This window comes from Haliotis cracherodii, unplaced genomic scaffold (assembly GCF_022045235.1).
Source record: "Haliotis cracherodii isolate W230 unplaced genomic scaffold, xgHalCrac1.p SCAF_1, whole genome shotgun sequence".
In the NCBI taxonomy this organism is placed as follows: domain Eukaryota; kingdom Metazoa; phylum Mollusca; class Gastropoda; order Lepetellida; family Haliotidae; genus Haliotis; species Haliotis cracherodii.
In genome coordinates, this window is record NW_027266264.1 from 11,699,374 (window position 1) to 11,724,903 (window position 25,530).

Below are 25,530 nucleotides of genomic sequence, written 5' to 3' on the forward strand. Positions count from 1 at the left end.
AAGAATTTATGGATGAACAACTTCTTTATTACAATTAAGAGCGACGTTTCGGTGTAGGTTCTAACACCGTTATCAAGCAAGTGATATACAGAGTGTGGTTGGCAAGTATATATACAAGTAGGAGGCAATGTTTATACAGTAGAGTAGATATTGTTATACTGGAGTAGAGAAGCCTGTTATGTACACATGTAAAGGCGTTAGAACCTACACCGAAACGTCGCTCTTAATTGTAATAAAGAATTTGTTCATCCATAAATTCTTATCCTGACTTAGTACTCCAACTTCTAAATGCCTATCAAAGAAGATAAACAAGATGCGTTCATTCCCTAAACAAATGGTTGTGTGAGCCAGCTACCTGTTGTCTCACTGTCAAGTTTGGTGACGACGCAGCTTCGGTTGGCCTAATAAGGGTGACGCTACACAGACAAACAAGACAAAAGAAATTACCATTGACGTCAGACGCCATAAGATGACCAATACCTGTCAGTATGAGAACAACTGGACTGTGGAAGTTGTACAAGAATATAACTATGTGAGAACGTTTATAGATAATACATTAATCTGGAATGTGAACACTGATGATTTTTTTTAAAATTTCAACATACTTTAAGAGTACATTTTATACGCAAATTAAGATATTTTCATGTCTTTGTTTTCAGAAAGTGTTTTAACTTTTTTCCCTTTCGTGTTGGTATGGAGCTCTGCGACTTCATTATAAATCACGACGTACAATCTTATACGAAAAACGTCTTGTAAACTTATCTCATAAAGTTTTAACAGACCCAGAACACTTTTAAAGTAAGGAGTATCCACTCCTACTTTCTGGTCGGCCATACCTTTTGCCACGTTTTGAAACAAACATAGCTCTTAGTTCTTTAAAATAATTGTTAAACCCTAGGATTGTCTGTCTTTTTAACCTTTCTGACTTTCTTAAATGTTGTATATGTCGAACCCTATGTGTTTAATGCATTACTGCTTTCACTTGTACAAAGAATTCCCTTTTCGGATAATAAAGTATTGTAATAGTCATTGATGATATAGAGATATTGTGAGAAGTCACATTCACAGGGGAGACTGTATAGGCTCAATTTCCAATCTAGGTCTAGACAATATTCCTGGAAGAAACCACAAGAAGAATGTTTTTTACAACCAATAATCTCCCGAGATTCATTAACATATAATTTTATTTCAAAGGGATTCCGTGTCATTTGATTGGCTTAGCAAAAACTATTTGTAATAGTATATATCCTTCTTTAACCGCATATGTGGACTCTTATTCTGATTGTTGCACACAGTCGTTGAAGCTCCCAACCCCAAATACATTCGGTCCGCCTGCCTAACGGTCAGTCAGTATTCACTGCTGAATTGGAGGCAATGCATCATGCACACAGTCATACCGGAACTACCGGCAGCAAAGGCAGTCGTCCTAACACTCGCTACGTGCACCACAAGCTATATCAGCGGCAGAAACTCAACTCAAGACCAAACACAATCAATAATATTCTACCTGAATATACAAAGCTATCGGGCCAAGGGAGCTGTGGAGCTGTGTTGGATCCCGACTCGCATAGATATTCATGGAGATGAAAAAGCAGACATACCAGCGAATGGGGGGAGGTCTCAAGGCGACGCAATTAGAATAAGTCTCGAACACTCTATTGCTGCTTATAAGAAGTAACTGGGGGCACGGGTGGCCCAGTCGTCTGAGGCGCCGCAATTCGCTGTGCAGAGTTGCGTCCCTTGGACACGCCAGAAACCTATGTTTGTGGGTTCGAATCCCGGTTCGCCCCGATTATGTTTCTAGGTTTGTCAGCACCATACCCATGCTCTTGGGTTTCACCGAAGTGGTAAACGTCTGAGACCTGCATCACTTTCCTCCCACATTAAGCTGAAACGCCGCGATATAACTGGAATACTGTTAAAAGCGGCGTTAAACCAAACTCACTCACTCACTATAAGAAGTGACTAAACCGGATGTGGTGGTCAGGCTCGGTGGCTATAGGTTGATCGGGTGTCCTCTTACATAAGCGGAATGTGCAATGCTCCCATATCAATCAATCGTCTTGGTCTTGATTCGGTTATTTACAGGCTACCGTGACATAAATAGTGTGGACTGCGACTTATACAAACCTACACATACTCTCGCATAACAGTTGGGATTTGTTGGCATCCTTTAGAAATAGTATGCAGTCAGCCATTTGAATTTAGGAAAAAATAGATGACATTAAATTATATGAATGAACTTTCGTTGAAGTTTTGATTGGCGTTAGTTTTACAGAATCGCAACTGGTGTACTCACACTTAATACACTATTGCTAGATATGGGAACGGGAATCTAGAAAGTTATGAACGGAAGTGAATGGCAGATCTCTACACAAAATTCAACCCAAGATCCACAAAAAACACACTCGTACTCAAATGAAAGCAATTAGCCATCTCACGCCTCAGACTCGGTCACAAAAAGCGTCATGACAAGGTATGCCCATCTTGCAATCAACCTGATTCCAAATGCTCACTCGTTACTGGAATTTCAAGGCCAGGCTCGTTTAAAACAAGAATTGCAGTTAGATCCGCTATCTGTCGTATATCTCCTGAAGCCAAGAGACACACGCAGTAGCGAGGGCCAAACTAACTCTATTTCTGATAATATTATATGTATGTGTGTGCGTTTGTGGGTGGGTGAGTGGGTGGGGGTGGGGGTGGAGGTGGGGGGAGATCTCAAGGCGACGCAATTCGCCGTGCAGAACTGCGTACCTTGGGCACGCCAGAAACCAATGGTTGTGGGTTCGAATCCTATTCGCCTCGATAACCTTTCTAGGTTTGTTTGAAATGAACAGCTACTCGAACGTATATAAACAGAGCAACCGAAGATAAAAGAATGAAATCGTACCAATATACGAAATTATAAATCGTATCAAGACAATAACAGCAATTTTATCAATACTAAAATATGTGTACCCTACTCAAACACAGAGTTCAAAAGGACAGGTCAGCCGAAATTGCTATGGCAAAAGGCGGCCTTTTAAACACTTAAAGCAACAACAACATTCGTCGTTGTGTTCCTGCTGTTAAGGATACCTAGGCAGAATGGGTTCCCAATACCTCGTGCTTGTAGTTTGCTGCGATTGGAGAGGGTCACGTGGTTACAACGTGTGTTCTGGCTCAACGTGTGTAATCGTGACCCGACGGTGTGGATCATTGTTTCTGGACCAGACAATCCAGAGATTGATATCATGAGCATCGATCCACGCAATTGAGATACGATGACATGCATCAACCAAGTCAGCGAGCCTGACCTCCCGATCCCGTTAGTCGCCTCTCATGACAAGCATAGTCGCCTTTTAGGGCAAGCATAAGTTGCTGAAGACCGGAACTTCACGGGTCAAACCTCGTTGTTACCTAGTTAGAAGTCTCGAACACTCTATTGGTTATTAACAGGCTACCGTGACATAAATAGTGTGGACTGCGACTCATACATACCTCTACATACTCTCGCATAACAGTTGGGATTTGTTGGCACCCTTTAGAAATAGTATGCAGTCAGCCATTTTAAATTAGGAAAAAATAGATGACATTAAATTATATGAAATAACATTCGTTGAAGTTTTGATTGGCGTTAGTTTTACAGAATCGCAACTGGTGTACTCACACTTTATACACAATTGCTAGATATGGGAACGGGAATCTAGAATGTTGTGAATGGAAGTGAAATAGTAGATACTGTGACAAATTTCTAAAAACATGCGAATTTTTGGTGATTTTCTTTTGGGGGTTGAAGTCGTATTGGAGATGAGAAAGAGCATGGTCAGAGTATGACATCATTTTAGGTGTGGAATTAGCGTTTCCCGCGTAGACAGATCTAAAAAGAAGCAGGGAGAGATGAAACACACGAGTGGACAGTGAATTATCAACAAGACTGCATACCCACAGTTTCGCTAAGCTATGCCCTTTTCTACGGAGTGATCGTATTGCAATATACCCCCCGTACGCACGCACACACACTCACACACACACAAAGTGTAACACCAACCTCTTTAAAAAATATACATTGTAAGTTTGAAATCGGTAATCTTTTTATAAATAGTGGTGTAGTGAATACAGCGTTTTCCTGGAGAGCGGATGGTGGCGCCATCCACGTCGCGTCACACCATATACTATATGTTACTTTCTGTTACCCTTCCTGGCGCTTAGTACAAAGGGTATTCGTATAAAACAAGGTTGGTCGGCTCGGAGTCAGTATTATATGTGCCTGAGTCTGGTATCCATATTAAACTGCTATCTCAGTGGATAGCACAATAACACAAGCATATACACGAACTTAGGACGAGTACATGCAGACACACAAACCTACATACACGTCGCTACAATAGTGAAATAATCTTGAACGCGACATTAAACCCAACTTCACATTGACTTGGATTGAAAGCATCTATGATCAGCCTACTATAACGTACAGTCAGAATGCACGGTACTTGAACTGACCACGCCGTAGAGAAATAACTAATTTCAAAGAATTTTTTTCTTGAAGAATGGGCTTTGTAAAGAAAACTCTTTTCACGCCAAGACAAGATGGTCTCTTGCCTCTCAGAATTGTACTGAAGTAAGTTTGGTCCAGTTCAGTGACAATATCGGGATCATATCAGTGATGTAGGTGCTAATCAACATGTTAAAGCTGCAGTCAATCATAATTATATGCAACCAACCATGTCGGATTAGCGGGACTTGACTGTATATAACGGCATGCAAATAATCGAGTTCAGGACGAAGCAAACGAGTTGCTGGAGTCTGTGAGTATGTTTTTTACGCTGCTTTTAGCACTATTCCAGCAATATCACGGCGGGGGAACACCAGAAAAAGGCTTCACACATTGTACCCATGCCGGAATCGAACCCGGGTTTTCAGCGTGACGAACGCTTTAAAAACTAGGCTACCCGACCGCCCAGGAGTTGCTGGAAGGAATACTCGAATTGTGATAGGATATTTTTTCCATCGCTGCAACAAAAACCAAAAAGTAGCATCGTAGGTCAAGCAAAGGTTGCTGGGATCTGTTCTAACCCAGGAACCCCACAGGGTTAATCCTTGGAAAACAGCAAAGTGAGTGAGTATGGTTTTACACCACTTTTGGCACTATTCCAGCAATATCAGGGCGGGTGACACCAGAAATGGGCTTCACACACTGTACCCATGTGGGGAATCGAACCGGGTCTTCAGTGTGACAAGCGAAGGCTTTAATGCCTTGGCTACCCGACAGCCCTTGGAAAACAGCAAAGAACAAGATGTGACTAAAGACAACGATTACAAAAGGATGAATTTATTATGACAATGTACAAACTATGAATTATCTTGAATTATATACACATGAGTATCGTAGAAAACACATTGTAGAAATTAACACTGGTAACAATATATTTATAACAGAACCAACACTGTATAGAGCAATGATTATGAACTGATTCTAAGGCAAAATTTCCTGTCTTGCGATACTGTTTCAGAATTTTCGTTTTTCAAGTTACGTTTTCGTCAGGTCTCAATCAATTTTCAGCTTACAATATTCATATCACTGACTTTTCATCAGGTCACTGATTTAATCGCAGATCAAATTCATTCAAATCAATACAAAAATGAATATTGCTTTGAATATGTGAAACTGAGCAGAAAAATGACATGTCAAAATAAGATTTCATAAATCATGTTAAAAATGGAATGTTTTCTAAGAACAAATAATAAAAATGTCAAGGTAGAAGGGTATTCATATTGTATCCAGCACACAATTAAAAAGGAACAATTCATAAAAAAAACACAATGGGACTGGATGAGAAATACAAAGAACATATGAGATGATCTTGTGCTGCCATATATATTTACATGATCATTAACAGCTGCATTGAAAATCAAACTTTTTCGTCAAATGATATCACAATCAAAATGATCAGTGTAACTGAGATTGCAACTATGTAGGTATAGATAACACAGTGAAGCTAAAGAGTCTACTTAAACTATTGCTCTTAAATATTTTCAATTAATTTTCGAAGTGTAAGTAAAACAATACACTAATATGACAACGATACAGACTCAAGACTGCTGAACTGTAAAGAGTGTTCTAGAACTAAGAATGCTGAAGAGCCAGCTATAGTCCCGTAATCTTGCTCAATGATGGATGTGGTAGCAACACTGCAGAGAGAAGTTTCCTGTTGTCGGTGTCTTTAACAATTAATGACAACCTCAACTGCAGCTACTCTAAAAAGTCTGATCAATGTCATCAATATTTACATTATCATTTTATATACAAAAAGGCCATGGTGGACATGGGTATCAAATGATGTAATGTGTACATTTCATGACACAATTATTCAAACCAGTACAGGAAATAAATACTGATTTCTCTGCAGTCCATGGAGTTGACAGTCAATTCACATGTACACCTTACACCCTGACAGGTAAAGACACCGAGATTTCAATTTATCCCCTGACAACTTTCCTTACTTGAAGTCAGTCAATCTCATTAGAATCTGATCTTTAACTATGATAGAATACATCTCTGCATGAAGATCTGACATTACTTGCATAGGAGGTCACCTTTGGTGGACATTCCAATCAGCCAATCACCATCTAGGCTTCTAATTTATCTCGCCAGCTAAGCATTCAGAGCATGATTTCTGTATTTTGAATATAAACATAAACAAGAAGTTCTGAATGGAAACAATAAAAGTTGTGCTGATATATTAGTGTGAATATTTAATACACTCAGTCATTCCCATGTGTCATGGGATCTTGGCTCAAAATGGAGTACCTTCCAAAAGATATTTGTGTCATATTGGTTTGCTTTTGTTAAAATCAAAATTGCTGAATACATGTAGTGGAAAAGACATGAAGTCAAATCATTTTAGATCAGCACAAAGTTTTCTCAGGGTTCAACTGACACAACTTCCTATGGAGGGTTTGTCCTATCTTCATGCATATAGGTATCATGTCAGATATAAAGATCTAAGTATTAATGACATTGGAAGTCAATTTGATACATAGAAAATCTACTGCAACAACTATAAACTTCAGTTTCATAGAAAATTCAAATTGTCATTATGATAAATATACAAATATGTCATGCAAATCTTTTTGTCTTACTTAAATAATTCTCACACTTGTCTCTCAATTTCTTATAGGACTCTCAACTGCCTTAACTACTTGGACTGTTCAGTATAACTGAACACTTCTTTTCTGGTCCCTTACAGTCTTGCAGTAGTAATAGTTACACAATAACAAATGAGAAAGAAAACGTCAGCAGAGCAATTATATCTACACATTCTGTATCAACAAACTACTTTTAAGTAAAACAGATATTGAAATAACAGCACTAGCAAATTTATGCCTATTTGTTTGTTCATTACTTCAACAATTGTCATATTACACTGAATACTTAAAAACAAAATCTGCAGGTTTCATCTACATAATTTTAACATTTCATTATGTATCATACTGTAAGGCAAGGACCACATTCTAGTGTGGACTAGCCATGCAGAGCAGGAGACAACTGTATAAATTCATACAGTATTAATGTCTTCCACAGAAGGCAAAGGTTAATGAGTGTTCATAAATCTCATCACATCAGATAAAGCACATACTAAAATTGAAGCATTTTGTAGAACAAAAAAATATGAAAGAGAACACACCCCAAAAGAATTCCGGTTTTCAGGATGGGCTAAAGTTCTACCAAAGAGCAGGAATGTCTTATCTTACAATACATGCATGCTTTAACTTGTCTGGCTCAAAATATCAATTAATCTAAGGCAAAAACAAGTCTGCTTGCACAAAGCATATTTGTAATCAATAATATGTGTAAAAGGGGAGACGACACAGGTGCGAGGTAGGTGGGCAGGTAAGGCATCTTAGCAAGCTCAGCATCGAGACACATTCGTCATGCTACTAAGTTTTGAGTTTGTCGATCCTCCGTAACCACGTTTATCGTACCTGAAATGATGCAAGAATTGAGGTCGTCATTCAAAAACAGAATATTAAGTATAAATCAATAAAAAAGCACATCTGATTCAGATTAGTTTCCTTTATAAATCCTAACAAATGGTAAACTGGCATTCAGAGCTGCCCTCACAAGAGAATTAGGAAAGACATGTGCTTTCTATCAATGTTGAAAACATTAGATCCATCTGAAAAAAAATGACTTCCTTAAAATATTCATATTGATATCACTTATGCTTTCATCTATGTTGTACACATTTGTAAGTTACCATACAAACCAAAGACTAGTAATAGAGGAAATGGTGACATGGTGTAAGTTATTTGAGGATAGAATTCTTATGATAATAATTTCTTTTTTAAGTAAATCATTTGTAATTTGAATTCTCTCTTGAAAATATATCACAAAAAATTATCAAAGTAATAATCAGATTTTAGTTTAGTTTAGTTCAGCAGGATGAGATACTCATACATCATAATTACCATAATAATGTCATCTTCAATGCTTGAATGTTATTATCTAACATCAAATGAAATTTTAGATATATGATGATAGGTTCCTCATAACACATTCATCCTTCTGAAACACGTCCCATGATGGGAGAACTAAGGGAGACAATCCTGCCCCAGCTAGCACTGTGTTTAAGCATCAGTTGAAGTCAATCTTACCTGTCTGCCTCTCTGGTTCTAGCTGGTCTATATTTCGTCTCATAACTAAAGAAAGAAAGCCACAGGACCTTCTTAAGCAAGTAACAACAGAGGTGAAAATGCTTGGAGGGAAAGCACTATGCAGACAGACCTGTGAACTGCAATATTTGTTTCTACAATGTCTCATACAAGTCACAGATACAAAGGTATATGAACACATCATTCTTGAAGGTCTCAAGATCTGCATATTGACATGAATACTTGTTACCACGCTAGTGATTTCTTTTGACAGGATTATATGTACCAGCTACATGAAGCCAATAGTAATTATTTTTTATCTGTAGTATTGAATCCTGATATTTGAAAGGATCCCACTAAGAGAATTACTTAGAATGATTTAATTGATAGCAACACCTTGAGATAAAAAGTAGAATCAAAATTATTAAGTAGACAATGTATTATGACTTATGTTCTGCAATAAACTCAGTTCACAGATCAGCCGACTTGCATGTGGGGTTAGGAAGCACAAACATTGGGCAGCTCTGAATTCACTGTAATAATTCATTATCTTTACACATTATCATTGCAGAAAACAATGTAAGAGGAACTACACACAGATGGATGGAATGAACAATGAAGAAACAAAGTATGTAATTAAATGATAAATATAAATCCAATTTGTCCACAAGAATACTATCCAATCAAGCCTACAACTGAAAAAGGGAATACTAAAGAACCGTAAAACTTATGGCATTAGAGGAATATACTTTTTCAGTTATAAGAAATAAAATAAGACATGCAAAGTAGAGTATAAAATGAAATGAAACAGTTGACATGCTTCTACAAATATCACTTCTGATGTGAACAAACTTCACAATTATCAAGGCAGAGAGATAACAATATCAATACTTTTTAGTCCTTGTTTTTCTGGCCAGGACAATACAGACGGCAATGATGATGATGATCAGGAGAGCCCCTGCTGCAACGAGGGCCCAGGTTGAGATCTCATATGCTGATGTCTGTATTGCTTCTGGAGATACTGTTGTCCCAAAGGCAACTGTAAAACAATGAGTTATCATCATTTACCATGCTTACCTTGAAAAATGTCAATCTGAAGGAACCTTGCTTACCATGACAAATGTCAATCTGAAGAAACCTTGCTTACCAAGACAAATGTAAGCCTGAAGGAACCTTGCTCTCCATGACAAATGGCAATCTGAAGGAACCTTGCTTACCATGACAAATGTCAATCAGAACGAACCTTGCTTACCATGACAAATGTCAATCTGAAGGAACCTTGCTTACCATGACAAATGTCAATCAGAACAAACCTTGCTTCTATGACAAATGTCAATCTGAAGGAACCTTGCTTACTATGACAAATGTCAATCTGAAGGAACCTTGCTTACCATGACAAATTCAAACAGAAGAAACCTTGCTTACCATGACAAATGGCAATCTGAAGGAACCTTATTTCATTGGGGCATTTTATTTCATATAAGTACTTTTACAGATTCATTGATTCTAAAAAGCTGGAATACAATGCTGTTAAAAGCATTTATATTACTGCCAAACCTGATAATCATACATCTTGAAACAATCATGTATCAATCAGGGGTGCAAATTGACACTTGGTCATTTGACAAATAAGTTTTTCTCATGTTAAAGGTATCCTATGGGCTAGTAAAATTTCAAACTTTTTGGGGAGTGTCCATACTTGTTATCACTATTCAGGCTTGTAATAAGACTTTCAGGTTAACTAGCATCCATTGACTAACATACAAGCGTTGTCCATTATACTCACACAAATCTCTCCCTGAGACTTTAGGGAAGTATTCTGTCCAGAAGGCATACTGTTTCTGTCTGAAGTTGGTCAGGTTCTCAGACTTGTTGGTAATACTCAAGTAACTATGGTTTTTGGGGTTGTAACTTAACCATGTCGCATTGCGGAAGTCTTTGATGGGACGGTCACGTGGGGTTGGATCACTGGAAAAAAACACAACTGATTAACATTCAGGACAACTTAAACATGGTAAACACTGTTATCAATGGCTGGCTGTGAAGCTAATCTGAAGTCTGAAAATTATGAATGTTGTCAAGGCTGACGATGATTGACTATGACTGGTGTGATATCCGGAAATATTTGTTGTTTAATGTCACACTAAGCAATATTCTAGCTATAATATGGCAGTCTACATCATCAAGTCTGAGCCAAGCAATCCAGTGATTGACATCATCGATCTAGTTGGATACGATGACATGCATCAACCAAGTGGGTGAGTCTGACCACCTGATTGTGTTACTTGCTTCTGGCGACAAATATGGGCTGTTGAGGGCCAATGCTAACACAGGTCTTCATGGGGTTCTAAAATCATTGGCTATGGCTGTTATGTGGTGACTTAATATGAATGACTGACAGAGTCATTTGATACCTGTAGATAACTGTCATGTGACATTTGTGATGAAATGAAGATCACTGAGGATGATTGGCTGATTGTGGCGTGATGTACACTCACCCTCTGGTTGTGAAGTTAGTGAACATGTTGATCATGTATTCGCTGATGTTGCGGTCATTCAAGTCATATTCCTGCCGAGGTCTCAGACCGGTTATATTGATGTAGGTCTCGTTGAAATATGGCAGCCCAAATACATACTGCAAGTCTTGTCCATGTGCAACACCTGAAGCACCAAAATGGTGAGTGAGTGAGTGAGTTGGGTTTTACTTTGTGTGCCATATCAACTTTATTACAGTAGTCTGCAAGAAATCCAGCACAGGACACACATTTGGGCTCCAGAATATAAAATAAGCTAGGTCTTATGATCTGTCATCTTGGTCCTTAACTCAAATATTATATGTCAATGTGACCATTAAATCTTCAATTGTAGCTGCTGGTTGTGACAAACATTAGGTGCTAAGTACCCTATTAATGCTCTGAATCCCAAACCACCAGACAACAGGCACCGACACAAATTGAGATTCAGCACACCACAATAAATTATTAGATTTTAATAAAGTTATTTACAAAATATGAGTTGGGAGGTATCTTTTCTTACATACATATATTTTGGATGTTATTTTTGATTAATTAAACTGCACAAGGCAAATATGTATGTGAACTGTCAACTATCTATTGACAAATCTATTCCAAACACAGACGTGTAACAGTTTTTGGAAATGCAGTTAACATGGCTAAGTCCTGATTATCAGGTGGAGCAGAATGGTCAATGTTTTATTGCTTGTTGATTGCTATCATACCTGACATTATTTGAATAATTTCATTAAACATAAAGTACACATGTAGGTACAGTTAACTACAGGCATAACAAAGTGAGCGAGTGAGTGATCGAGTGATCGAGTGAGTGAGTGAGTTGGGTTTAATGCTGCTTTTACCAGTATTCTAGTTATATCACAGCGTGTCCGCTTAACGTGTGAGGAAAGCCCGAAGGGATGCAGGTCTCAGACAGGTATGGTGCTGACAAACCTAGAAACATAATCAGGGCAAACTGGGATTCGTGAATCGCGGAGCCTTAGACGACTGGGCCACCCGTGGCCCCCATAACAAACTAAGCATGGTAAGAGGGACCACTAATATTAGTTATAAGCATATATACCCCATATATACAGAAAATGGCTGAGACAAAAGAAACAGTTTGTCATATTGTCAGTTTGTTGTAAGCATGTTCGTCATAAACAAAGTTTACTTTCTTGGGACAAAAAGAATTATATGAAGCAGGGTGTTGGGGGGTGAGCCTGGCATGGATGAAAAGCTAGTAATATTTAATTGTGGCCTAAATCAATTGGATATAATTGACTCCTTGAACCTTTACTAAGTCTTCTAATCTTATCTCACAAGTTTTGAACATGTTAGTTACTGAAAGATGAATCTAATCAAGAAGAGCACAAACGACCTCACCTCTCCATGGTGGAAGGAAGTCGTTCCAGGACTTATACTTGAACACATAGAAATAGGTTGTGTTGTAGATAACCTGGGATCGCATCATCTCATTGACACCTGTCCCGAACATGTAGTCCGACATCAGCTGAAAACCATCACACAATTACCATGATCAATTACGAGACTGATGGAAATATTTCAGATCAGTATTATCGGAAATACTCTACATTTATACTACTCAAGTTTGCTTAGGACCACTGCCTTAAAAGGTAATATGTCAAATTGTGTGCATCTGTTCTAATAGCCAAAGACAATATTGTGTGAAGACATGTTTATGTGCCACACAATGTACAATAATAGTATCTGACCAAAACTGAAACATGAGAAAATCATGTAAACAAATTCATTGTCCCCCCAAACACAGTTAGACATTGTGAGTTCCTTTAGAGTTGCCAGAATGACAGGGCATCGTAAGATGGCGATCTGCAGCTGGTTCCACATGTGTTCAATAGGGATGCAGTCTGGTGACCGGGCTGGCCACTCCATACGGACAATAGTCTCCCATTCTAAGAAGGCATCAACCACTCTGTCACGATGAGGTTGTGCGATGTACATCAGATAAGTCCAGGCAGATTGCACCTTCATATGGTCTCACGAACAGATCCAGAATGTCATCCCTATAGTGCACACTTGTCATCATGCTCCGCTGTAGAACATGGAGATTCATTCTCCCAGCTCTACTGATCCCACCCCAAATCATGACTGAGCCCCTACCATAGCAGTCATGTTCAGCTACGTTTGTACACCACACTTGGGCATGAAAATCTGTGAAGTCAAGACAGTATCTTGAGAAAAGTCCTGGTCTGTCCAAGTGACGTGATCTTCAGCCCAATCCAAACATGCCTGTCTGAGATATCAGGTGATACCGGCCTCTCTCCGTTCAGCATGAAATTGAGGTTCTATAGGGATTACCCAATCTTAATGTACCTGGATATTTCCATTGTTATCTTGTTTAGATGAGTTTTTGATATTATGAAACTTTGAGTAGTATATATTAACAAGATTCTGTCAGATAGTTTTCAATGAATTTTGAAGACAAACATTCCTTGGTACTTTCTTGGATCACTGACTTATCCCATGAGTAAACTGAATCAAACCACCCCATAACCTGGCCATAATATTCTATAGAACTGTCCATTGAAATAAAAACATGCAAAATAATTTGTTCAACTATACAAAACTTGAAGAAGTCTGAGCAATGATATAAGTAATGCTTGATATTATGTACCTTAAATTTACAGAAGTGTTCTATTGATATCGGTAATTACAAGTGATGGGGTGCAACCCTCATCTTTTCATTGACACCTGGTATCATCAGTATTTGATAGTGATTTGCAAACAATTGCTTTTGATATATTCAGAATCATATAATGGACTACGCTTTTAGCAGAGGATGCTTATGATAATGGTTAAATATTGTAGCTTATATTTATTATAATGTTCACAAGACAGAAATAAGTTCAAGAGAGGAGACTTACATCTGTCAACATCTGCCTGACTTGGCTGTAGTTCTTTGGCTCAGGCCAGTACGTGTATTCATATGAAAGAGCATCAATGGCATTGGACATGTCCACGATACCTCGGTCACGAAGAAATTCCTTCAAGATATTGTCGAACTGGTCTGGAGTCACACCATCCAGGAGATTTTGTAGGTTGGCTGCATTTGGTAACAGAAGAAAATACGTATCAAAACAAACATTAAACTCTTCAATATCAACCCCCTCTTTATTAAATGATGTCTATAAAAATCACAATCACAAGTATATGTATGTAATAATGTATATGTCTGATTATACCAGTCAACACTGGTTAGTCCTAAAGTGTCAACAGTAACTCTCCTCACTGCTTTTCATCATGTTGTATGTTCTCCATATCTTCAAATCAAGTGACCCAGAAATGGTACTTTTCAATAGACAGAACTTTTCATTCAAAAAAGATTAATAATATTGTTACAAAGCATCATAGAGACTCTAGATTATGATTTTTCCACATAAAAAGATTTTTTGTTTAAACCTCCAGAACTGACATTTGATGTATGACATCTGATGTGAATAAAAGTTTCACCAGGAGATGTTAAATGATTTATGAATTAATACTCTGGAAATGCTACCTAACCTCATTTGAATGTTATTTGAACTTTTTGCCTTGGAAACATCTTCCTGAGACAAGGGAGTTAACTGACCATCAAAGTCCAGTTTCCACCCTTGCTGAACTAGGCTGGACTAATGAGTCTATGCATAGTCCAATCAAAATTGCATAACGAAATCAACATCATGTTCGTAAACTGCCGTGCAGATTTTGGTTGATTGCAAGATTTGCAAAGCATGTTTGCCGTCAACTCGGCGTCAAGATATATTTCCCAAATCTTTTCATGTTTCCAATGAAGGTACTCACCTGATTTGATGCACTTCACGAAGTAAGACCCATTTTATCACCATATAGATTTTAAAATATCGATCAGATCGTCTTGTCTCGGAGCTGCCAATTTGTTTGAATCAAATGCAAGTATTATGAGAGGTGGAATCTGATTGGTCTATAGGAGGGACATAGATGGGACATAACTTTTAATCGCTATTGGTGGCATTACGATCGAGGCCAGAAATTCTAGCATTGTTCGGCAAGGGTGGAAACTGGACTTTTATAGTCAGTTAACACCCTTGCCTCGGGAAGATGCCCTGGAAACTAAAAACAATAAATACTTCAAATTTCCTGAACATCAAAAGGCACCAGCTACGTTAGCACATGCCTGATGTTTGTGAACAAACACTATCCCCAGTGAGCCTATGTCCAAGTTGTTGCCTTGGAAACACAAAAAATAAAATTGAAAAAAATAACACAGTATCAAAACGCACTGGTTAAGTGATGTGTGCATGAAGTTTCAGCAAGAGATATTGAACAGAAATGATCCAGAAGTATGGATGAATGGAGTCCATTTCTATATCCCCTACCAATAAATGTTTGAATGGGGGTAACAAAGAAAATGCATTATAGTACTTACGGATAAAAAATGAGCCTTCATCCAGGACAAGGCCTGCCAAAACCTGCATCTTCTTGAAACGTCCCTGACGGCGTATGATGTTTGGGGGGTCAGGCAGGAAGGAGTAATCCACCCCGAGCACCTGCCCATCTACCACAGGACCCCATGGGTTCCCCACCTTGCCAGGCTGAAACACAAGTCACAATCTCATTAAAATCAGATCTACCGCTAAACAAAGATCTGAGGACCTCCCATTACTGGTCATGTCAGACTGACCTGAACAAAAACAAGCAAAGGCACATTCTGGAATGGCTAACAGATGGTCTAGATGGTATGAATACAGTCATAAAGCCCATAACTATCGTTCTGGATACCCGGTGTTTTTCGAGGTTGCATGATCAAAATTAACATTCCAACTGTCATTTTCATGATCTGATAAGCAACGCTCTGATTGGTCGGATGAAAGGTCGTTCTGACATGACCTGCAATGGGATGTCCTCAGATCTTTGTTTAGCGGTAGCGAGAACTAAGATTTGATTTTACAATTGCACAAGTCATGGTCAGACAGCTGGAATGTGTAGCTACTAATATCTGAACACAACAGCAACATCTGTCGAAGCTGATACTGATGAAATGTAGTCATCTTCACCGAACATGTACAATGTCACCTAATGTTCACATAGAGACCCTAGTGAAGTTTATTCATAAGTTATAAGACACAAACGTTTACCCTTATGTAACACATTCACAAGTTACCTCGGCCTTGGTAATGTCAGACAATAAACATGATAAATAACACCACAACAGAAAGTGTTATGTCTGTCTCATAAATATCAAAACTCCCTGAATTATTTTGCTGACAAACTCTTTATAAGTGACTAAATGTTAGTACAAAAAAGTGCTTGTGCTAGGAGAAGGTACCAATGTTTGTCTGTGTGTTGTTTAACACCACAGTTAGCAATATTCCAGCTATGCGCTGCAGTCTGTAACTAATAGAGTCTGGAGCAGACAATCCAGTGATTGACATCATCAGCATCGATCTACACAACAGGGATACAGTAGCATACATCAACCAAAAAAATTAAGTTTGACCATCCAATCCAGTTAGTCACCCAAAAGTGGGTTGCTGAAGACTGATTCTAATTCTTGGGATTAGTGATGGGACTGCCAATATGGCCAAGGCTAAAATGTTCAGAATAATTTACTGCTTATAATATCACATCCATCATAATTCATACTTATAGCTGGAGAATCATAATTATGGTTCAATCCTAACCTTCATCATGACCCGAGCAGAGGCGTTGACGATTTCATTGTAGCTACGATACATCCGCAGACATTCCATGAGACGCTGGTTGTCATTAGTGGGGCAGCCAACCTCATAGCCGAGGGCCTTGGCATAGTTCTTGGCATCGTCAGAGGGCATGATGGCCCACTCACTCAGGTCCGACCCACTCATCATGATGGCACGGTGGAACAAGTCTGCAACACACATTCACCATGAGAATGCGCTCTCATCACCTGTACACGCATTTACCTAAAGATCATACATTTACCATCTGAAGACATGGTAACAATCAGAATAACGTATTTACCACCAGAACACACATTTCCTGTAGGAACACACTTTTACCACCAGAACACACATTTGCTGTAGGAACATACTACCAGAACACACATTTCCTGTCGGAACACACTTTTACCATCAGAACACACTTTTACCATCAGAACACACATCTCCTGTCGGAACACACTTTTACCATCAGAACAACCATTTCCTGTCGGAACACACTTTTACCATCAGAACACACATTTCCTGTCGGAACACACTTTTACCATCAGAACACACTTTTACCATCAGAACACACATTTCCTGTCGGAACACACTTTTACCATCAGAACAACCATTTCCTGTCGGAACACACTTTTACCATCAGAACACACATTTCCAGTCAGAAAACACTTTTACCATCAGAACACACATTTTCTGTCGGAACACAAGATCTCAGGCAAAATATTTTGAAAAATAGCTCACCTGACCCTAACCAAGCTAACCTAAGTGTTTTGTATACTCACAACGACAAATCAATAGACACAACAGCCTTTACAAACATAAAGGTTAAAAAAATAACAAAACTACAACAACAAAATCTACAGAACAGGCATGTTAAAATGAATTTGACACTCACTATATATCAAATGACATATTGACATATCAGTGGATGAGTGTGCTCAAAATACATTCCATGTTACTGGCAATGCTAAGGTACACAACTCTGTACATACACATGAATACATAGTTAACGCAGCACCAAATGACAGCAACTTACTCCCACTCCTGGGCGACAGCAGATGGAGCCCCACACTGACGGCCCCCACGCTCTGCCCCATGATGGTCACCAAGTTGGGGTTGCCACGAAATGCGGTGATTGTCCGCTTCACGAACTCTAGCGCTCGAATCTGATCCCACATCCCATAGTTTCCAGGGGCATGCTGATCTCCAGTGCTGAGAAACCCTGTAAATGTTTCATGCTGATTAGAAACGTTGGTACACCGACACAAAAGAGAGCCAAACACCTCTGTAAGTCACCTTACTTTTCTGGAATCCTGGCAACATGACTTTATAATTAAATCTTCCTTGTGTTCATTGAAATTTCTGTATTCTGATTAGCTAAATTGGTCACGTGTTCTTGAATTAATTTCCCAATGAATGTAAAAAATGAAGCCAAGCCCACCGAAGCTGACTACAATTATTACTACGGAATGTCTGGGAATCCCAATATTGCAGTCGAGGGAATTCCCTCTCTGCTCACATGTACCGTCATGCACAGGGCATTTATCAAAATTCATGCATATTCATTGTCCATTTAAGATCAAAGGTTGAGAAGGAATGAAACAGCAAATGTGCAGGCTTCTGTAAGAATCAGCTATGCGGATTCATGTAGTTGAATTTGACCACTACGACTGATCTGTCTGCCAGGAACTACCAGTATACCGCTGTACTAACCTAGAGCATTCAGCCTGTAGTTGAATGTGACCACTATGGCTTATCTGTCTGCCAGGAACTACCAGGATACCGCTGTACTAACCTAGAGCATTCAGCCTGTAGTTGAATGTGACCACTACGACTGATCTGTCTGCCAGGAACTACCAGTATACCGCTGTACTAACCTAGAGCATTCAGCATGTAGTTGAATGTGACCACTAAGACTGATCTGTCTGCCAGGAACTACCAGTATACCGCTGTACTAACCTAGAGCATTCAGCCTGTAGTTGAATGTGACCACTATGGCTTATCTGTCTGCCAGGAACTACCACGATACCGCTGTACTAACCTAGAGCATTCAGCCTGTAGTAGAATGTGACCACTACGACTGATCTGTCTGCCAGGAACTACCAGTATACCGCTGTACTAACCTAGAGCATTCAGCCTGTGGTTGAATGTGACCACTACGACTGATCTGTCTGCCAGGAACTACCAGTATACCGCTGTACTAACCTAGAGCATTCAGCCTGTAGTTGAATGTGACCACTACGGCTTATCTGTCTGCCAGGAACTACCAGGATACCGCTGTACTAACCTAGAGCATTCAGCCTGTAGTTGAATGTGACCACTATGGCTTATCTGTCTGCCAGGAACTACCAGGATACCGCTGTACTAACCTAGAGCATTCAGCCTGTAGTTGAATGTGACTACGACGACTGATCTGTCTGCCAGGAACTACCAGGATACCGCTGTACTAACCTAGAGCATTCAGTCTGTAGTTGAATGTGACCACTACGACTGATCTGTCTGCCAGGAACTACCAGTATACCGCTGTACTAACCTAGAGCATTCAGTCTGTAGTTGAATGTGACCACTATGACTGATCTGTCTGCCAGGAACTACCAGTATACCGCTGTACTAACCTAGAGCATTCAGTCTGTAGTTGAATGTGACCACTATGACTGATCTGTCTGCCAGGAACTACCAGTATACCGCTGTACTAACCTAGAGCATTCAGCCTGTAGTTGAATGTGACCACTACGACTGATCTGTCTGCCAGGAACTACCAGTATACCGCTGTACTAACCTAGAGCATTCAGCCTGTAGTTGAATGTGACCACTACGACTGATCTGTCTGCCAGGAACTACCAGTATACCGCTGTACTAACTTAGAGCATTCAGCCTGTAGTTGAATGTGACCACTATGGCTTATCTGCCTGCCAGGAACTACCACGATACCGCTGTACTAACCTAGAGCATTCAGCCTGTAGTAGAATGTGACCACTACGACTGATCTGTCTGCCAGGAACTACCAGTATACCGCTGTACTAACCTAGAGCATTCAGCCTGTAGTTGAATGTGACCACTACGACTGATCTGTCTGCCAGGAACTACCAGTATACCGCTGTACTAACCTAGAGCATTCAGTCTGTAGTTGAATGTGACCACTATGGCTTATCTGTCTGCCAGGAGCTACCAGGATACCGCTGTACTAACCTAGAGCATTCAGCCTGTAGTTGAATGTGACCACTACGACTGATCTGTCTGCCAGGAACATGCCAGGGTACTGCTGTCCAGACCCCATGGTCCAGCCTCCTCCATGGATAAACACCAACACTGGGTACAAGTTAGTTCCTCCAAAATCATCAATTTTCTGAAGAAAAATAATAAAAATTCATGTTTGTAAATAAACAGCTTCAGTTTGCACTTTATTGACACTGACAGATATATTATTAATACAAATTACTTACAGAGTTCCAGCAATATACCAGACTACTGTAGAATGTTCAGGTTGGTTGGTTGTTGGTTTGTTGTTTAAGGTCGCACTAAGCAATATTCCAACTATATGACAGCGGTCTGTAAATAATCAGGTCTGGACCAGACAATCCAGTGATTGATATCATGAGCGTCGATCCACGCAATTGGGATTGATGACATGCATCAACCAAGTCAGCGAGCCTGACCACCCAAACCCGTTAGTCGCCTTTTACGACAAGCATAGTTACCTTTTACGGCAAGCATGGGTTGCTGAAGACCTATTCTGCCCCGGAATCTTCACGGGTCGCATGTTCAGGAAATCAGGTATTATTTCTCATTTCTCTACCACCTCACTACTGAACACTACTCACATTATTATATTGTCCATAAGCATGATAAGAACATACAGAATACAATCACCACATGTAGTTCCTTCTTTCTTTACTCAAAGTGAGTGAGTGAGTGAGTTGGATTTAACGCCGCTTTTAACAGTATTCCAGTCATATTGCGGCGTGTCAGCTTAACGTGGGAGGAAAGCCCGAAGTGATGCAGGTCTCAGACTTTTACCACTTCGGTGAAACCCACGAGCACGGGTATGGTGCTGACAAACCTAGAAACATAATAGGGGCGAACCGGATTCGAACCCACAATCATAGGTTTCTGGCGTGCCCAAGGGACGCAACTCTGCACAGCGAATCGCAGCGCCTTAGACGACTGGGCCACCCGTGCCCCCCTTTACTCAAAGACTTATACAGATGTATATACGTCTTTGCTTTACTTGATTAAATACACTTTACATATAGTCCTACCAAACATTCATGTTTCATATGTATCACATCTGTGGGTAGTTAATACACTGAGATGCCCAGTTTGTACATTAACAAAGAGGATCACATTCTTTTTGTATGTTGATGAAAATCAAATAATCAATCTATAAATATGGCTACAACTTGACATATTTAAGACCAAATAGTTCTCTAGTCTGAAAGAAATGTTTTCATGCGTATTAGCACAGCATTGCCTATATCAGTACTTAACGTGTCACAAAGTGCCGTATAAGCATAAAGCTGAGGTGAGTTGAAATGGGGGTTCAATGTCGCGTCCAAGATTATTGCACATATACAGCAAATGTGTGTGTGGCTGCTTATACTAAAGTACTCATGGGAATGAAAAAAAAACTGTTATTCAATCTCAGATTTTAAATAAATGCAGTTAATATAAAAAATATATAAATATTCAAACAACTCAAATAATACTTATTTGACCTTGGCAGAAATACAGCATATCAAAGGTTTTTTGTCTTTTTACACGTAAAAGTGTGTAAAAATATGAACAAAACAGACTATTGTGAAACTGAGCATAACCAGGTGTTAGTAGATCAAGGTGAATGTCCATGACCTATGACACCTTGACGACAGGTGAAAACAGGTGCTTGAAACCCACGTGCATGTGATTTGTCAGTGGTTAGTGATTTGTGAGTGGCATTTTGGGATAGTGAATCATCGTCAAAATATCAAAATGTAAAAGAAACATATTCCCTTCTCAAACAACAACTTACATGTCATTATTATTATGTACATAAACATAGCTGTTATTTTTATTGTTGTTTTGATAACTCTTTTCCAGGCTAATTTGCATAATACCTATAGCCTGTTTCTGCCATGTCAATTTGGACTTAGTTTTATTTGTGAATGTTAAAAGTGCCTACAAATTACCTCCTGTAAAGTACATTTTTTATTGAGCACTGAGATAAAACTAGCAAATCCAGACTAGTACCTTTCCAGTTGTTTTGTTATTTCGTATTTACATCTACGTAATGCTTTGTGTCGATTATTAAATCCAGCAAAACAGGTTTTTTTCATTTCCATGAGTACTTTAGTCCCGACTGATGCTGATTTATAGCACTAGCACACTGAGATACTATGCCGCAGTTTAACATGAATACCCCACTCAGGCACAGTATACTGACTCCGAGCCGACCAGTCCTTGTTTAAGGCCCTTAATGCTGAGTGCCAGACAGGGTTTCAACAAGTACCATCTTTTAACGTCTTTTGGTATCATGTGGCCCGGGGATCATCATGAAGGAAAACTCAACATACTTGCTATGGTCTCAACAAAGATTGCTTAATATCTACAGGTATTAGGATTCATTATCAGGTACTCATGTTCATAGAAAACAGCAATTCATTCCATTCCATTCATTCTCACTGCCCAGAAGAAACATTTCAATAACAGAAGAAACACTTCAATAACAATGGTAAATGTAAATCATTTTATCATCTAACTAATTGTCTCTTACATCAGGTGTGTAGATATTGAGGTACAGACAGTCTTCACTGGTCTCACTGTACTGGGGGAGGGTCTCCCTGATGAGCCACAACTGCTGGGGGCAGGCCGGCCGATGGTAGGTGGCGTCCCAGATCCCGTACCACGAGGGGGGCTCAGCATTCTAAACAGAAAAACATACACTTGTCAGTTCCTCTGAATCAATATGGTCAAACTGCAGCATAGCACAAGACTGTCACTGAAAGAAAATGTCATATGCTTAAAGTTTAATACCACACATGCCAAAGTATAAGCTGGAATCATATTCTTTGAATTGTAGCATATTATAAACACTTACCGGTAATACTATAAGTGCTATATGCATGGTATGTATAGAACTAATTCATACATTCATTCCTTCAATAATGCTGATGCGACTGTCTATGTTAACATGATAAACACACTCACTAAAATTCACTCTGCATTTACCATGTTTTTTTCTGGTATGAGCAAATGTGGTTCTCACAGCAGTGACTATGGTCAGCCTTTAAACTGGTAAATAACCACATATAGGCTAGGTTAAGTGGGGTTTCAGCAATGACCCATGCTCCCAGTATACAATATATCACACCCAAACAGGTAAGTCTTACACTAATAAAAACAAGTTAAAGAAACCCACTAATGGAATGCAATACCGAACGCCATGACAGATAAATGGGTTATAGCTAAAACAGCACCTCAGCAAAATGGCACCAAGCGAAAACGGCACCTCGCCTATAGCAAAAACGTCTACTATTGCCCGGTGAAAACGGCACCTTATTATTTTTTTTACCTTGGTACTGAAAAACATGAAATGAAACTCACATGGTCACTTGCAAACACAAATAATTGTGAAATGTTAAAACAAGTTTACATTAGAAATTAGTCTCCACTCCAATTTGCTTGCTGACTCTTACTGGGAGGTGCAGCTAAACTTACTGTGAAAACATTACATGCTTTGAAGTAAAATAAAGGAAATTAAACTCACATGGTCACTTGCCATGCTTGCAAACACAAATAATTGTGAAATGTTAAAACAAGTTTACATCAGAAATTAGTCTCCACTCCAATTTATTCGCAGACTCTTACTGGGAGGTGCAACTAAACTTATTTTGAACACATCATGTGCTTTGAAGTTTTAATTACCTTTACTCAAATTAACTCAATGTCAAGCTGAAACCGAGTCAAGAAAAGTCAAGAAATTGGATTTCAGGTATACAATATATTTAATATATATTTTAGTAAGTAGGAAATAAATAGTAATTTTATCATGTTTATAGATATTTCGTATATATATCATTTTTGTCGGCAGCCGACATCATAAAAATGTTTCTGTGGATAACAGACTGTGTCACCTGTTCAAGGAAAACATATTCTACAACATAAATCGTTATTATCATGATTATCGTTATTAAAAATAGAGGTACCTATTTCGCCCAACAATAAGTAGTCAATGGGATGCAGTTTTCGCCTGAAAATCAGTGCTATATTACTGAGGTGCCGTTTAAACCTGCACTCCAGATTAACTTTTAAGTCGTTAATCCAAAGAAGTTAAAGAAAACCTGATTCTTTCATATTATAATAATTTTCTCTCTCTCACACACACATATATGTGTTCCTGTCGTAGCCAATGAAATCTGGTGTCATACATTTTGTCCACAGGCATGGTTTGCACCGTTCTAACATAGACCAAGGCGGTGGCATTTTCACCTGATCCCACAAAAACGAACTGTGTATCCATTCATCTTAAATGCAAGCCCCACCAATACTTCCAAAATGTGTATCTCCGCTTGTCACCCGTCGACTGTGGTATCTTTAACTTATTAGCCAATCATTTCAAATAATACTCCGAATTACTAGTAACTTAAGTTACAATCCCGTAACAATGTTACAAACATTCTCGAGTGTTAATTAAAATAGGTAATAAAAAGCTAAATACCTTAAATCTGAACTCTCTTCGCCAATCACTGTACTGTTCGATGCGTTTAGCGTAGGGTATCCCCAGGAACATGTTGATGCGCCAGTTGAACTTGGTCCCAAGACTGGATTTTATCCTCACCCCTTTCACCTTACCGTATACAGTGTCAGTGGTTACGTAGTCTCCGCTGTAACTATAGGCGGAGCTCACTTCTGTCACACCCATTAACATCACAGACAACAAGATTAGGGCCCCAACGGGCCCCATGCCCAGTCGTATCATTATTATTCTGCTCCCTTCCGCGTTTGAGCAGCCATTATCGTGTCACAAACGAACATGGCTGTTAGGCATAAAGGTGTCACGTGATCAAGGTATTTCTTCACACCTGTGTTCAGGTGTGTCAAGAACGATAACTCATGTGCGATCTGCTCGGTGTCCCCAGCACAATGTGAAGTGAGTGAGTGAGTACGGTTTTACGCCGCTTTTAGCAATATTCCAGCAATATCACGACGGGGGACACCAGAAATGGGCTTCACACATTGTACCCATGTCGGGAATCGAACCCGGGTCTTCGGCGTGACGAGCGAACGCTTTAACCACTTGGCTACCCGACCGTCCCTACACAATGTGAAGTGAGGTGGAGTAGGTTTTGTGTCTGTGTGTTCTTGTACTAGCTCAGACTGATTCCGATTTTACTCAGCTCAATGTCAGTTGTTCGTATTCGCTAACCAGTTTACATACGTTTGTCGTTATCAATAACTATTTATGGAATTACAGTAAACTACGGTTATAACGAACACGCTTATAACGAACTGACGGATATAACGAACTTACTTTTTTGGTCCCGACTATTTGCTGTAGTTATGCTGTATATATGCTTATAACGAACTACGATTATAACGAACTAAAATTAGTAGTCCCTTTGAGTTCGTTATAACCGTACTTTACTTTAATTTCGTTTTCCGTTAAACTTATAGAATGAATCGTAATATTTGTGCATGTCATCGTATCCCAA

The 25,530-nt window shown here is 39.2% G+C and overlaps 1 protein-coding gene across 1 annotated transcript; it reads right to left on the reverse strand.

The window, feature by feature from the left end:
* Positions 1–5,312: 5,312 nt before the first annotated feature.
* On the reverse strand, positions 5,313–24,865 carry LOC139472668 (cholinesterase-like). Its single transcript, XM_071255133.1, has 13 exons — positions 24,537–24,865; positions 22,593–22,742; positions 20,033–20,189; positions 17,880–18,065; positions 16,826–17,031; positions 15,571–15,736; positions 14,051–14,229; positions 12,531–12,657; positions 11,133–11,295; positions 10,421–10,602; positions 9,526–9,673; positions 8,638–8,682; positions 5,313–7,965 (listed from the first exon to the last, which is right to left on the reverse strand). The coding sequence occupies exons 1-13, from the start codon at positions 24,795–24,797 to the stop codon at positions 7,893–7,895; spliced, it is 2,043 nt and encodes a 680-aa protein (XP_071111234.1). The 5' UTR covers positions 24,798–24,865; the 3' UTR covers positions 5,313–7,892.
* Between the last annotated feature and the right edge of the window lie 665 nt (positions 24,866–25,530).